The 16,854-nt window shown below is 38.6% G+C and overlaps 1 protein-coding gene across 3 annotated transcripts in view; it reads right to left on the bottom strand.

Annotated features, from left to right (window-relative positions):
• Positions 1 to 16,854, bottom strand: part of PEX5L (peroxisomal biogenesis factor 5 like) — a 121,268-nt gene that overhangs the window by 90,193 nt on the left and 14,221 nt on the right. Inside the window, exon 1 of one of the 3 annotated variants that reach the window (XM_049802134.1) lies at positions 13,496 to 13,530. The exons of the other annotated variants lie outside the window; for them this stretch is intronic. Coding sequence (XP_049658091.1) covers positions 13,496 to 13,516 — 21 coding nt within the window. The 5' untranslated portion in view covers positions 13,517 to 13,530. Of the gene's footprint in view, positions 1 to 13,495; positions 13,531 to 16,854 lie in introns of those variants that run through there. 3 annotated transcript variants of the gene reach the window in all.

Here is a 16,854-nt window from a genome sequence, read left to right as displayed (position 1 = left end):
TTCTTCTACATATCAAATATTAAATTGATGCAAATCAAGATTACACTGAGTTATACAACAAGAGCATCTGATAACTCCTCTATGAGAGCTTTCAGTGATATTGCTGTCAGATTGTGCTTAACTTCATTATAAACGATGGTAAATAAAGTGCTGTCCTGGGTTGCACCCGGTGTCTCCAGAGTTTAGGACATGAAAATAAAATAAATGTTTATAATCTATTTTTCATGTTAATGATAAGCTACATAAATCAATGGAGTTTTAGAGACTTTTGACTGATTTCAGATTTGAATCAGACCTATAATAAACAGCTGGACTGAAGTCTGAGGTCACTGTACTATATCTCTCTGTTTTGTGTGAATTGTGCCAGATTAGGTGCTTGCCTTTTCTTCCCTGGCACATGACCTGGAAACCTGTTGTGTTGTGAAATATATATAGGCACAGTGTGTGGAGGGGAAAACTCAAACTATTGGTGCCTATACTCAAATAACTTCTTCCTCTCTGTTCCCTATTATTTTAATCCAACGAGCACAAGGAGAGAAAGAAAAAGATGGAGCATGGGTAGCGACTGTAGGGCAAGTCAGGAGGAGACCTTGTGCTACTAAAGCATTAGTCCTCACTTGTGTTATTAGCAGCAACGATTCAATGGTCAGATATCGGAGTTCTCATTAATTTACCTTCTGTTTTGCTCATTCCTCTGTGATTAGCACTCATGAAGCAACTTGCCACCCTTTGCTGCACATTCAAAATATAATGTTTCCATTTAACCAGCAAGGCATATGGACTTCTTTGCATAAACACTGTTAGGTGCTTGTACGTACTTACAAGGCAATAATATGACTGCAGTTATTATCCAATTAAACAGACAGAACATGACAGGAATAATAAAATCAACATCATAACTCCAAGAGAGAAAGTGTTAGTTAAACATTATCTATACCCCAAATACTTTTAAAATTTCAAGAGTTAAGGGAATTTTAATTTTATGCTTATTCTATTTTATGAATTACTTAGGATGGTAAGGTGCAAGTCAGATACCACTGCTACAGTTTGCAAATACCAATCAAGTCCTGTAATCAAGATTATGCAAAATAAGTTCTGATCAAAGTGAATTTTCTTTCTTTTATCTTTCTTTTTTGCTTTCCCAAAAGTGAGTTCTGATCAAAAACAAATGATCAAATACCACAGATTTTGATCCACTCCTATGACATGAGCTGATACTAATTATGGCATTTGTGACATTTATATAAGAGTGCAGCTCACAGTGGAAATAGTTGTGTAAGGGCTAGGCTGATTAACAGTGTGACATCCGAGATTTTTTTTTATTGCAGTGCCAAGCAGACCAATTTGGAAGGCAATTGGGTTTGTACTGGGCTTCCAATTTAGAAATCTGCCAGTGAATTGTGCTGGAGAGGAAACCGTAATTGAGAAACCACAGTTAGGTGCTTGTGTTTGGATATATCTAGACAACCTTCCTTAAGGTAACTGGGGAGAACACAAAGGGAAAGTACTTGCCTTTGTTTTTTCTTGTCCTCTGTAAAATAGTATATCTAAACTGGTTTACATACTTTTGATCAATGGAAAAATCCTGAGCTTAGCTTGTAGCACCCACCTGTTTCAAACACTCTGTATGTGCCCATACTACTTGTGCCCATACTGTTGCTGCACAGCAGGGCTCCCTGTAATGAACCATCCAAATTCCTTTTTGGTGTGCAAAGATTGCTCTAGTTGTAGGACTACACAACTGCTTGTGTCCTAGTGTTGGACTCGGAGTCCTCGGGACCTCAAGCAGATCACTGATTCTGAATCCTAAGATCTGGAGCGCTATATGCCAGTCTAGACAGTAACAAGAATGGTAGCCCCTTGGGTTCATGCAGGCTTTCAAAAATATCACTCATGGGGCTCTCAAAAGCAGCTGTATACTGAAGCTGGTCTTATGACCAAAATAGATGAAAGTGTTCCTTTATGTCTTTAGAACTTTTTTTAGCCTCTTAGGAGATAAGTTGTCTATGCACAGATTGGCTCTTATACATGGGCCAGCACAATATCATGAAGAGTTTGCATAAATATCAAATAAGCAGCTCAATGATCTGTAGTAAATGACTGTTTGAGGGAACAAAGTCTCAATTTGATGGATTTCCTGGCTTGCAGTGACAGATCTGATGTCATGCTCCATGCTAGAGTAGTTATATTATTTCATGCTGATGGCACTGAAAGAACCCAAGCACTTCTGTCAGTAGGGAAGAGAGTTTGGCAGGAATAGCTTTGAGAGTAGTGACGTTCCCTACAATGTTAAATTAGATTGGACCCCATAGACAGCTGTTTATTTATTTTGTTGTTTGCCTGTTTGTTTTTAGAAGGAGACTGGGTTGATGTTAGGATTATCTATTCATTGAGAGTGAGATTCAGTCTTGTAAGGAAGTAATCTAAGTGTTTGTCCATAACAGGAATTGAGCACAGAAAGAATAATCTAATGCCGACTAGTGAGAATAAGTGTCTTTAGTTGACTCACGTAATTTACATACAATCACTCTTTATAAACATAGTCTATTACAGATACATTTTTTGTAAACATTCATTGTCTTAAATCTCCAATGTTCACAGAATATCAGTGCTTTCCAGAAGAGAATTGTGTAGGGAATAAACCTCACTGTATCCTGGTCTGAAGAAAAGGTATGTCAAACAAAGTCTTAGTTGCAAATCTGCAACAAGCATTAGATTGCCTACGATTTTTTTCAGAAAGCATAATTTATTTTTTTTGACAAAAGAAACTGCTGAAAATGGCTAAGACAGCAAAATGTACATATCATCCAGAGACATCAGCACAGTCTACCTGCCCTTTGCTGACTACTCATTTACAGATAATTCTGCATATTTTTGCATAATGGGCATGCTATAATTTCTATTAATGCATTTTCAACTTGGAGATTTTAAAGCAAAATGCCTTCTTTCTCTCTTGGCTATGACAAACTTCTTCCTAAGTCATTATTAACATGCAGGTAGTGCTGGGTTATACAATTAGGAAAAACTAATTAGACAAAGCAGGTAACAGTGCTGAAAATGCACCAACTGTGTGCACTTGAAGTGAACTGCATACTGTTTAACTGTGAATGCACTGAGGAATGCAGTAGCTTGTCTGTCTCTTGTCTTTCTGTCAAGGTTGCTTGGCTTTCTAAAAGATGCATTCTGTGACTTTCTAAAAGATGTGTTCTGAACAGTCTCTTGGACTCGACTGAGGAATCAGTCATATTCTTTGGTTTGTGTTACTGGAGATCAGACTAGATGACCGTAGTGGTCTCTTTCACAGTTACCAGCTATATGTGCCATATTGCTGGAATCAGTCTATACAAAACCAGCTTGTGATGTCTGCGTTTCTGCTGAGAGCTGAATGGTTTGAAGTAGAAGGAGAGAGGTGCGAGTATTTGGAGCCAAAAGTTATTCCTCTCACGGAGTATGTGTTATTTGCCCTACTCTGCAGTGGAATAAATTGAGGGTTCCTTAGTTCGTCTAGTTACATCTGTACTAAGAAGTTAAACATATCTAGGTCCATTCCTTGTTGTTGAACCTAACTGACACAGAACAACTGACATCCATGCTACCAAACCCTTACCCTCCCGTGAAGGTACTCTGCAACCAGACCGCCACTGGAAGTGGTCACTGTCCTCTACCACTTCCTGAATCACACCCAGGAATTGTTCGGAGGATTGCAAGTTAACATGGGCCAAAAGCAAGTCTGCAACAATTACAGTAGTCAAACAGTAGAGACGATTACAGTCCAGTGCCCAGGAACTTTCTCTCAGCTTTTACTAGCATAAACATAACCTGTAGGATAACAGCATTTAGCTTAATTTCTCAGACTTTGTGCTTGAGATAGCTGCCTGTAGGTTGTTAGCAATGTATGAGTCATTTTTTTAAAAAGAATGTATATTTTGAAAAACAAAACTTGCAACCTCTTTGACGCTGCTGCAGCATTACTGCTTCCTAGATATGAGAGGTGGAAAAAACCTGCATGTTATGCTGCTTCCTCTGCTCACAGCTCAGAATTATTCTCCATGGCTTTTTTTTTTTTTAATATGCTAACCAATTTTAAAGCAGACAGATAATGTGTTTCATAAAGATTTGTGGTACAATTACATTATAGTGGAGCATCAGAATGAAGAGGTGCCAATGTTAAGATTTGCAATAGAAAATGTAACTTGTTCTTTTGATTAAAATTGCTGACTGCAAACTGGTTTGTGTTCTAGGCATGCTCTAAAAGCATGAATTTGTGTCAGACAAGTTGTTGCTTCATGGGGGACTGCAGAAGGAGGAGTTTTCTGTAGATCAGCCTCATACATATATGGCATGGGCTTACTGGTATTGCAAATGGCATGTTTCCTTCAGGCACTGACTCTTAGAAAAGGGAAGGAACTAGATGAACAAAAAAGGGGGCATTATTGAGTGGGATTCTGGAGTCAGTGGATAGCTATTCATATAACCCAGCAATAGGCACTTTTCTTAACAGATTCAGTGAGGGGGACAGCCTGCATTTGCCCTCATAGGCAGCCTGCTGATTTCAAAGGCACCTAGGGAGCTAATTTAGATACTGAAATTTAGGTATACAAATTCTGCTTTTTTTTAACTTCCAGTCTGCCATGGACCATTGAAAAGTGACTTCTTTCTTTACCTTTTACAAGATGGAGATAAAACTACTGTCCCAGTTTCCAGTTACATTCTGGAAATAAGTCAGAATTGTTTAAGATACTATACTGATAAAGCCACTATATATATAAGAAAGACAGTAGGTACAACACTTGTCCCTGCTGCAACCTCAGTGTGTTTGGGTGATTGTGTACCAGCCTCTAACCAGAGCTGGGCTCTCACTTCTGCTGTTCACCACTTACTCCAGTGAGTATTTTAAGGCAGAGCTCTTTGACCACTGTTAGCTTGCACTTCTCTGCCTGCATATGAATGAGATGGTATGTGTATTTAGTGTGTGTTTGTCATTTTTTCTAAGTTATTACGGGGATACTGGTAAAAATGGAAGAATTAAAGGCACTGAAAACTCATGTTTATAACATACACACAGAACAACAGAACCAGCAAGGGCTTTCTTATCATTATCCAAGGGCCTGAGTCCCCAAAAAACTTGGAGAGACCACATGTTAGTGTATCCAGGTTATCTGTCTATAAATCTATCAGCTATGGTGAAGTTTTGCAATAATTTTCTTATTAGTTAGAATCTGGACTGAGAATCCCCATGTGTTTTTTTTTTTTAAAAAGACACTAAATCTTATGCAACTTAATTTTTCTTGCGTGTGTGTGGAAAACGAGCAGGCTTTTGCAGTTCACTGGTGGGTGCCTGTAAGTCTGGGAGAAATAGTGTTAAAGAGATTCCCTTTGCAGCTTTCTGAAGCTAATGTCTCGCCCCAACTTTCATTTTGTTTTTCTCTCTCAGTATCTCTTTGCTCACTACTGCCAGCCAGCAAAACACACTGAAGCTCAGTAAGATGAAGTAGCTAGGTCATACTGCAGAAAGTGCTGATGTGAGCTGTTTCTTAACAGGTTGAGTTGCTTTCCCACACAACCCTGTGGATGTGCTGAAACAATAGATTTTTCCTAGTGTATGTATATATGTCCTTCTTGGACTTAGGCTATGGAAGTACAGAATAATTTTTAATGGTGCAGGATTTAGTATTTCCTGTCCTATGCCTCAAAAATAAATAATTTGCTATATTATAATAGTTAACAATTCCCACTATTTCAAGATCCAGATTATATCTAACAAAAACCTGGTATGAAGCAGTCTGAAAGTGCTAAATGCAATTGTAAAGGGAATGCAATGCTAAAGGGATTATATATTTACAATAGGACAGTGATGGACAAAATGTGTGATGGCAGGTCTGAATGGCTTTCTGAGCACGATACTACACTGACCAGGTAATTTACACCTTTGTCTTGATCTCATTTTCATACGTATGCATTAACTGGAGTGGTTAAACTTGTCACAATGGAAAGACTCCTAAGAAAAAAAACATGGTTAGAACAGCGAATGAGGCAGGTAACTTTGTACTTTGTGTAGGTTTGGAAAGCAGGGAATGGAATTGAGAAAGTTAATTCTCAGATGAAAGGCTTCATGATAGGCCAGAAAAGCATTGTAAATGATGATGTAAAAATGAGGAAAAGGGGAAAACGTGATAGAAATTTTATTTGCAGCTATGTGGAGTCTCATTTTAACTTTATTTACAAATGTATGAAAAAATTATATGTTTTGCATGTAAGAAGAGGATAGCCCCTTTTTCCTCTGCATGCATTTTGGGAAGCTAGTGTGTTTTTTCTACCTTAGTTTAGAACACCTTATTTGCCAATACTATTCCAGTGCCATTTGCCTGTTTCATTTTTATCCAAGGCTCTAGGACAACTTGACAGGCATCAGTGAATTTAACCACATGACAGATCTCTGTAAGGTAGGTTGGCATTGTCCCTAAAGTGTTTTTATAAAGAGAGAAACTGAGGCACAGAGAACCTCAGAAAACAGAGGACTGTATTTATAGGCACAGTAAACCATGTGTCCAGTAGTATCCTCCAGAGTGCTGGCACTTTTCAAATACTTTGGAATCCTAATAAAAGATCTTTTGTATGTGCAGGGCTGACAACATACCAATAAATATTGGTGTGAAATGTTTCTTGTTGATTTGCTAACACTGTGGTCTCCATGGGATGATTTCCAGCATGGCACTAAGGTTCATATTCAGGACAGAGGGGTTAACTACAGTCCATACACACAGAGCAAGTATTTTTAGAATTCCTTTGGAGATGATATTCTGGTGTTTGCTGGCAGCTTTGCATTAATGTCATAAATCTCCTTTAATTTTATTTTTCTGGTTATGTATATAAAATACATATCTAAAGAAAATCTTGTTTTGCCAAAATGCATTTAGAATTTTAGCCTTAGTGATTAGATCTAATGAAGACACAGCTATTGATTTTTCTGGGGACAAGAGTGCTTTTATTATGTAGTGGTTACAGTTCTACCGATTTTCACAATATCACAAAATATTTTTTCATTATAAGTCTGGTAGGAAGTCAGAATGGAAGGCTTTTTTGCAGTCTCTTTCTGTGAGCTTCCAAATGATTCTGATAATCCTGCATTTCTCTGCCTGAAGTACTGCTTATACAAGTTGTCTACTTAAAAAATTTCATTTCTTTATTTCTTGTATATACAAATGATCTAAAATTCATGTGGAATCAGATTTTGACTGATTTGTATAGCTCATTCCTAAATCTACCATCTGAGAGTAGTAGTCATATAGTTAAAGCCAGCTTTTTCAAGTAAATATGGCTATAGAGCTGGATATGTTCAAAAGTATACCGTTGGGAAAAGGTCCCTCATAATCTTACACAAATAGCTTTATTTCCCACAAGGCTCCCATTATCTTCTGCAGTAACTGGGCTGCAAATGCTAGCTTTACAGGAAATTTTTCTTTTTAAATACATTTCATGTTTTAGATAAAAAAGTAAAATTTTAAAAATCAAAAATTTAAATTTTAATTAACCACATTTAGACTGTTGCATCCACTGTTAAGGAGACCCCACCTGGAGTACTGCATTCAGCTCTGGGGTTCCCAACATGAGAGGGACATGGACCTGTTGGAGCAAGTCCAGAGAAGGGCCACAAAGACGATCAGAGGGCTGGAGCACCTCTCCTGTGAAGACAGGCTGAGAGAGTTGGGGTTGTTCAGCATGGAGAAAAGAAGGCTCCAGGGAGACCCTACAGCAGCCTTCCGGTACCTAAAGGGGGCTTACAGGAAAGCCAGAGAGGGACTTCTTAGAAGGGCATGTGATGATAGGGCAAGGGGTAATGGCTTCAAACTGAAAGGGGGTAGATTTAGATTAGATATAAGGAAGAAATTCTTCACTGTGTGGGTGGTGAGGCACTGGAATAGGTTGCCCAGAGAGGTTGTGGCTGCCCTGTCCATCCCTGGCAGTGTTCAAGGCCAGGTTGGATGGGGCTTTGAGCCACCTGGTCTGGTGGAAGGTGTCCCTGCCCATGGCAGGGGGGTTGGAAACAGATGATCTTTAATGTCCCTTCCAACCCAAACCATTCTGTGATTCTATGATAAAGCCAGAAATCGTTCAAGACACTTGAACTTCAGATTGCTGTACTGATAAAATATAGAGAGCTTTATTTTAAGAAGTTACAGAATGGTACAGCCTCTGCAGTGTGAACTGCAGCAGCTGTGGCCTTGTCTGCTCATTTTCATGGACTCAGATGTGCAGATCAATGCTGACTACCAGAAAGTTTCCACAACCATGTATTGGCAAAAAGAGTTTACTGTTAAGTGTTTACATATTTTTTAAAATGGTTGTCTTTCTTTTGGCATCTGCCCATTGAATTTTTTTTTTTTTTTTTTTTTTTTTTTTTAGTGCTTAGAGCATAAAATATACAGGACCTGCAATTTCAAGTCGAAAGATAAAAGATTCTATCTCATGGTAGGATGTTCATGCTATTTTATTGGAGTCACTGGAAGTTTGTTGTTTCTTTCCACTCTATTGTCACTGTTTGATGTATTGGTAAGTCTTAGGCACTGAATTAACTGCACCTTACAGTCACTCTTCATGCAGAAAAGACTTTAAATGCTATTTTTTGTGGGAGGTGATGGAGTGAACGTGGAGTAAAAGTAATTAAGAGAACGTGTACAATTAGTCAGTAAAGTGATCTCCTTTTTCAAAAGTACGACTGCAGCTTGCTAACTTGTATGCACCCATATGAATTTAGCTTTAATTGAGTTATGTGGGGTAGTGTGGCAGAATCCCGCAAGTCTGGTATACGGTGGAATCGCAAGTACCTCAAATGCTGTCTGTGTTATTAATGTATCGCGTTCAGTTTCTGTGAAAACTCTTCAGTATAACTTGGTATGTTGGAATGGCAAAACGTTATTTAAATAATACTGGTGGATGGCATTCAGGAGATAGGCCTCAGTTAAGCAAGACTCTTAGCACTCTGTAGTTATCGATAAAGCTTTTAATTATTTTTTCTTTTAGTAATTCCATTTCCAATAGTTTTAACTGTAATTTATCCCCTAATTGTAATAAAGTAAACTTTAAAGAAAAAGAGATGTCTTTCCCTGGGAATTTCCAGCTAACGAGTGACACATTGCACTGCTGCCAGGGAACTGCTCACCGTGACCTACAGTTACAGTCCCCAGCTGTAAACAACTCCAGTGCAGGACAAAGACTTACCCCTACACGCCGTTTGTTCCTTAGAACGTTAGACTAGGGAGAGCTGTGCTGCCAAACCAAGCGGTTGAGCATCCACCTCCGCAGCTGGGTGTAACTGGCCAGGCTCGGGCGGAGGCCGGGGGCTGCCCTGTGCTGGTTCCAGCCGGCTCCCCAGTGGCCCCGCCCACAACTGAACCAATCAGGGGAGTGTCTGGCCCCTCTGAACCAATCAGAGGCGTTTGTGGCACCTCTGGGGAACCATCTTTTAAGAAAGGGCGGCAAACGTTCTGTGAGAAGGAACGTGGAGGCCGGGCTGTCGGGAGTTCCTCCGTTAGCTTCCAAACAGTGACTCGACAGGCACAGAAGAAACAATACGTCTTTTGCTGAGTACTTAAGGAACCCAGGTGACTTTTAAATCAACTAAATGTGTCACTGATGCCCCATCACAATGAAACAGGTTTGCCCCGCCAGTCAACTGCCCTGCTAGTCTGGGGCTTCACTACTGGTGTTCCTAGCTGGAGGGATCCGAGGAGATTTGCACACATACAGTGTGGTAGCATGATGTGTCTTGATTAAGGCTTATTTGAATAGCTTTGTTTTGAGTAAATACAGCTGCAAGGGAAAGGTGCAGGCACATAATCTTGTCAGTGAATTATTAAGTATCAAATTTTGCTGCTGGATAAACACAATTAAAGTACTTGGAGGAGAAAAAAAGTTATCGGTCAAAATGTTAGAAATCCAAGGTAAGGACCTGCTTTAGCTAAGTAAGGCTGACAGCATCCAGGTAGAGATTCATTGTGCTACCTGAGGTCTGCTGAGACTGTTCTAAATAAAACAAGTAGGCTTTGCTTCATAAACAAGTTGATTTGACTACCGAGTCCCTATAGAGGGATTTTTTGCCTTTGTGTTGTCATGAGGGAATAGTGAAAGCAGCCTTCAATCCTAATCCAGCATTAAAAAAAGATATGATAGATGTATTTTGGTTTGAATTAATGTTATTGAACAACTTCTGTGAAAGAAATATCATACTGTCCAAAATATATAAGCTTCTGTAATTTAATATTTCCTAACTGACTAGTTCAGGTAAATGTTCAGACATTTAGTAATGTATTTTGCAGGCAAGGTCACTCCATTTCTGTTCTACTTGTACACAGTACATTTCCAAACCAGTGCACTTCATTTTAGTATTAGTTGCACAGAAATTACTACTGTTTATGTTAATAGGTGGGGAGAAGGGAAATTATGACAAGAAATTAGTGCATTCATGGAGTTAACAAGACAGAAATTAATCCAGTGAATGTAATTGGAAAGCATGGAATAGTTAACACTGTAAGTGCTGGTAGTGTTGGCTTGGTTATCATAAATGATAAGCAGTGGGATGGGTAGTATTGCATGTAATAGTTCTCCTTTCCACTGAACAGGGAAATAAGAAGTTAGTAGTAGAATCAACGCATTTGCTATTCTGACCTGTGTTTATTTTTACCTTGATTTACCAGCACAATGCAATATCCCCTTTCAGCTTTCCTCTGCTCTTTTCTTGGCTTCTAGCATTCTCTTGATGACAGGATTGTCTCCAACTATAGTCTGTTTAGTATCTTTAAATATTGATTATTCTTCTTCCCAAATCAGGACATACGCTAAACTATTTCTTTTACTGACAAGTTCAAACTCCTTTGTCTTTTGCTTCCATTCTGAGTGTGGGTAAAAATTGTTCTTCCATTTTTTGCAACTGGTTGAATAACGTTTCCTTTCCGTGTATAAGGAAGAGTTTTTTTATCTGTAGCCTTGTCCAGATTATTGTTAGTGAGAATTGTTTTCAGGCTTAGAGACTGTCACTCCCTATTCTGTTAATTGGACTGTAAAAACTCTTGTTGCCAGGAACTTTCTGAGAAATTTCTAAAAGAGATGTATGATTAAACTACCTCAGAGTAGGTAGACTACATTTTGCTTACTATAATATACAGGAATACACACTCCTGACATATACATGTGAATAGATGTTAAGTTCATTCTACAAAGCAGCCTTCCTGTTTCTTGACCTAGCCGTTTTCTGAAAGTTGATCACAATTCCCTCCCACAAGACTAGAGGTGAAATCCTGGTTCCTCCAAAGGCAATGGAAACTTTTACACTGTAAGATCATTTTGTGCCATATATAGCAAGAGGCTGCTGCTGCCTTGAGGGTTATTCCTCTAACTCCTCCAACTGCCATTTTTGTCCACTGTAAGTGAACTGAAATGCTGTGTTGGGAACAAGAAGATAGAGACTTTTAACTGATTCTTTCATGTCCTTATTTACACAGCTTCTGAGTTAGGTGTACTCTCCATGCTTAGAAATAGAATTTCAAATCTTCTCATTATAATTCAGGTTACCTGAGAATTCTAAAAATACTGTCTGCTTTATTATATTCTTGTAAGATAATTTCTAATGTGTTCTTTGTGTCTGTGAAAGAAACGTTATAATAGCTTGCTAATACTCACTAAGAATACTTTGAACAGAATCACTACTGGAATATCTTGAGCAAGTGATGGTAGATTTCCCATCGCTTTAAGTCTTTAAACTTAAACTAGATGCTTTTCCAGAGTATATACTGTTCTCATTCAGACTATGATACTGAAGATCAAATAAGTGTGTCAAACAAGTGTGTGAAGTTCATCAGCCTGTATTACGTTACAGTTCATATGAGATGACAGTAAATGGATCAGTCTAGCCTCAAAATCTGTCAGTGTATTATAACACTTTTTTTTTGATGTTTGGACCACACCTGAAGTTGCAAAAACATTTGCTAGTTTTACTATTAATTGTGCACCTCTGCATATGCTTACTTATAATGTATTGCTCTCAATCCTAGTTCATGAATCTTGCCATTTGTACAATGTCATCATTCAATGGGAGCTTCTGCCTGGTTTTGTTTGTAGTTGCTCACAGAACGTTTGTATATAGGTGAAAACTTAAACTAGTAAAAATTTCTAGATGATCAGCTTCATTTTTCATGTTACCACGAGACTGAGGTTCTAGAGTAACCAATATTTCCTCATTTCCCTTACAGCTGTTGTTAAATCGGATTAGAATTTAATTTGGGGGTCTCTTCTGTTTTGTCGTCTCTCCTTTCGGATCAACCATGTAGAAATTCATCACATAAAATACCCTGCTTGCAGCAGTGCAATAACTTTCAATAAAAAGGAGAATATTGAAGTAACAATTTCAGTCACTTAGGAGAGTTCAAATGAGTTACAAATGATAGCTAAATGAAATTTTAGAAGAGACTGTCTAGACCTATTGAAAAAGAACGCATTAAGTGAAGCTACCACTCTGCTAATCAGAGAACAGTAATTCTTTCACTTTTCTACATGCAAGATGATTTACTTAAAAAGAAATGCCTTCCATGAGGATGAATGGTGTGAAAAGGAAAATATTAAGCAATGATTTTTTTTTTGTAACAAGCAGAAGTTTCAAGTGAGAGAAATACATGTTTGCTCTAGAGAACAAACCACAAGAAGTAAACAGGAAGTGGTGACTGAGGGCTGGTTTATGGCACCCTTACTCCAAGAAAAATCTTACTCCATTAGCAGTACGATTAAGTCCAGCAGTGTTACTCTTAGAAAAAGCTCATATTATGTTCTTATAAGCTGTCACAATCTGACACTACAGAAATATAGTTTATGAGACAGCAATGAAATGTTTCCCTGTGGCTGCTCATCTGCACATTCATAATGCATCTGAAATACTTTTTTTTTAAAGATCTGTATCTATTCTTGGATATGAGGTTTTCATACAGAATTCACACAACATCCTGCGTCCCTGATGTTTTGCACAGTTTTGTTTTGACTGCTCCCCAAATATTACTGTCTGTGTGTACGATTTATTTACATTGATACAAGCACCGACATGGTCAAAAGGTTAAATCGTTGCAGGGAAGGAGGAAAGGGTTCCCAAAAGGTTATGAGACTCCCTAAGGACTTAAAAGCAGTCATGATACCTATATTCCTTTTAGATGGTAATATCTGGCAATAGACTTGCATGCTTAAATTATCAGATATGCAATTTACATTCCCCTAGTTTGCTCTCAAAGCCTCACTGTTCTGAAGCAATCTATCGCTCTATGATAGCAAATCCAGATTTCACTGCTCAGCCTCTGAGTGTCTGGAAATGACCCTCTTTTCTCAAAGGTGGGAAATCATTCTGATTGCTGTACCTTATAGTCTCTTCTGCAAGCTGGCTGTTTCTGACTCCCTTTTGCATTTAGTCTTTTTACCACAAAATACGAAATCCTCTTAACATTTTTCCCCCAAAACTTACCTTGCAGTATTTTGGTAGCATGATATTAGCTTGCACTGGACTTTCTTCCCTGGAGCCTGGCATCAGAGTCCAAATTAGGTCATTAATCTAAAAAAGTGTAGTGGTCTCATCCTAGTCTTTGTTATGGATGTCTGCAAATTCACATCACAGAAACAATACCTTGCTTAGTCCAGTTCCAGTGTGCTCTGCAGACTCTGCTTGAGAGAAAGGCTCAGGGCTTCAATATCGGTATTGCTAATGGTCAGGACTGTACAGCTTGAGCAGTGCTGTGTCAGTATCAGGAAGCTTTTACTGTGCCTGGGTTCCTGTCAGTGCTACTAATTCAATCACTTACATATGCAATAAATTCACATGAAAAATTAACAATTACCTAGCCAGCAGCAGTGCCCTCTGTTCTTTTTTTCTAAAAAAAAACTATATAGCTTTCTCTTAAAATGATTGGGTTTAATGGTTTCTGCATGTTTTCAGCACATTATGTATTTCAGCATTTGGTGATTATTATTTTTTTATTGCTAAATAGCTTCTTAATATTAATCCATGATATTATGTTATTTTGCTGTTATTTCTAATGTCTTGCATCAGGTTCTATTCTAATTACATCTGTATCATCCCTTGAACTTAAAGGGTCTCTGCAGATGTCAGAGGGGGGTATAGCTCAGCAACTTGCAGTGATCTGTTCTATTCAACTCAAGTTATATCTGATTTTATTCTATTTTCCATCTCGCAGACAATTTTTGGTAGGATCTTTAGTAGTAATAACTGTAAAGGCAACACAGTGTATAGAGGGAACAGGACTCAGGACTCCCTCCTCCTGCCTAAACAAGAATCCCTAGGGAACTGAGATCCAAGTATCTTACCTGTCTATACTAACTTTTTCGAGAGGCTGGTGATCTTCCCTGGAGAGCTGGTCTGGGATTGTACAAGCAGTAGCCTACAGCTCACACAGTCTAATGACAAAGAACTGCATTTGAAACTGAGAACCACTTAAAGCAAAAGCTATGGCCCTTAACAGCAGGTTTTGTTGAAACTGTCTTTCCTAGCATAGATTAAGAAATGAGGCTGGAAGTGAATGTATATATCCTCCTCTCCCCATAGGGCAGACTGAGATCGATACCAGTTATGAAGTTGCAGTCTCTTTCTGTAGAGACAGAATGTTAAAGCAGCTGGTGACCACAGTGATATTTAGGACACCTTTGGCATATCCCTTCTGTAGAAGTGCTCTAATGGCTGAGGCTGTGTGTCTAGTGGCTACCTAACTGGCTGGTCCACTCTCACGGCTGCTTTTTGACACTGCTAAGAATCACATGGCCAAGGATGTGCTACCGGTAATATAAAGGTGTTAATCTTAAATTCCAGTGTTCACTAAAGCATTTCATCTGAATTTAGTTACGGAGACTAAAATATCTTAATTGTCTAGAAAATGCCTCTTTCTGAGGCCTTTAATTCTTTCATCGGGTATTAGAGAGTCTTTGAGATGTTACCTCATGATATTCTTCAAAATTTCAGGTCGATATGCGTGCTAATTACTGTGTTAGGAACCCTTTCATGTTCCAAGTGGTGTGCTCTGTTGTTTCTAATGGTACACCCACTTTACAGCCCTTTTCTCAGAATTATTCAAACTGGTTCTACTGCTTTGAATAAACTTTTTCACTTCATACCTTTTCACAACTCTGTATCTTGAAAAGCCCTTTGAAAATGTATCAGTACAGTAGGGGTTTTTTTGCATCCCGTTGCTCAACACCAGTCTGTTCCTTGTCCTCTTATAATTATCATATTATGTGTTATTAGCCTTAGAAAGCCACCCTGAAACCAAATCATCTTGTTTTAGAAAAATACTATGTGCACTACGTTTATGTTTCTGCATTATATGTGAAAAATGGAGAAACCAGAATAATCTTTCACTGTAAGTGACAAGACTTTCTAACAAAAGTAAGCAATGTTGACTTGTTCTTGAAGACCATATCATTTGCTAGTGTGCCCCAGTGCAGCAAACTGATTTGTGGAAATCAAGACTGGGCTTACAGTGTTATTCCATTTATCATATTTTTTAATTACCTTTTATTACAGATTTTGAGTATATAACAGTTATGAAGTAATGCATTGAATGAATTGCATTCCAATTGATTAGCCAGACGTAGCTGTGATTAGACTGGGACACTGTGATGTGAAAAAGTTTGTTCTAGTTTCACAGAAGCAATGGATAAAATCATGGGGGGTTCCTGTGCTATCTACTAAAACACTTGTTCAGCCAGCTCCATTCTTAAAACTCTGAACCAGTGTTCAGGTTCTGAGCCTGGTTCAGAATGAGGTTTTCCTCCTCCTCACCCCCTGTGGCTGGAGGTTCAACCATGCCATCCTGCCCCCACTTCCATGGTGTGACTTGTGTACCCAGCATTGGGCAGGACGCTCCTGAGCAGACTTTGCTTCAGAGTTCCTTTGTTGTTTTTAGTTTTCCTTATCCATTTATGGTTCTCCGTTGTTGTAGTACTCATCTGCTTCACTTCTCTTACATGAATCATTGTTCTATCCATGTCTTATCAGCAATATCCCAGAAGGAAGAGTTAAATTTACTTGGCCAGGTTTCCATGTTTTGAAGAGAGCCCTCCTGTATTTGGGATTCCATTATCTGTATTTTTTTTTCCAACTCCCCTACCAATTCACTTATGTGAAGGGCACTAAATCCTGTAGCATGCTGTTACACTATAACTTCTGTGTGAAATCCGGCAAAAAGCTTGGATTAAAATGTAAAGGTGACTTTTAAGATGACTTTTCATTTTTATTGGAATAAAAATCAGCTTAGGAATTAGAAACAAAAGTGGCCTCCATAACTGCTCAAACGTGTGCTTCTATATGTTTTAATACATCTGGATAACACCCTGTGAGGATGGAAGTGCTTTTATTCCTGTCTAACTGATGGAGAACAGAGGCACATAGAAACTAAATGCCTTGTCCAAGTTCATATAGAAAATCTGTGGCAAAGGCAAAGCAGGAACTTAACGCCAGATCCCTCTGTAGTACTGCCATAACCATTGGAGGTTACTTCATTATGCATGTGGATCCAGAAAGTTATTGGACAGAACCTGCATTTAGATAAAAATACAATCTATTTGGGGCTGGTCCCACTGTAAATGATTTGTCAGCAGCAGATAAGATCCTGTGCAGTTCCAGTGAAGGACTTAACACCTGGCACATGCACACTTGGAAGAATTTAATTTGCTGCGGAAACAGACTTCAGCTGCTATTATCTGTCCTACCAGTACCTTTCCCACGTACTGAACTGTCAGGTAAGGAAGGCCCTTTGTTCCCACACACAGCTGATTATGCTAGGTCTTCGAACTTCTCTCTTTCTCCCCAGATCG

The sequence above is a fragment of the Accipiter gentilis genome, chromosome 6 (genome assembly GCF_929443795.1).
Source record: "Accipiter gentilis chromosome 6, bAccGen1.1, whole genome shotgun sequence".
Classification (NCBI taxonomy): domain Eukaryota; kingdom Metazoa; phylum Chordata; class Aves; order Accipitriformes; family Accipitridae; genus Astur; species Astur gentilis.
This window is presented reverse-complemented; position numbering and strand designations above follow the sequence as displayed.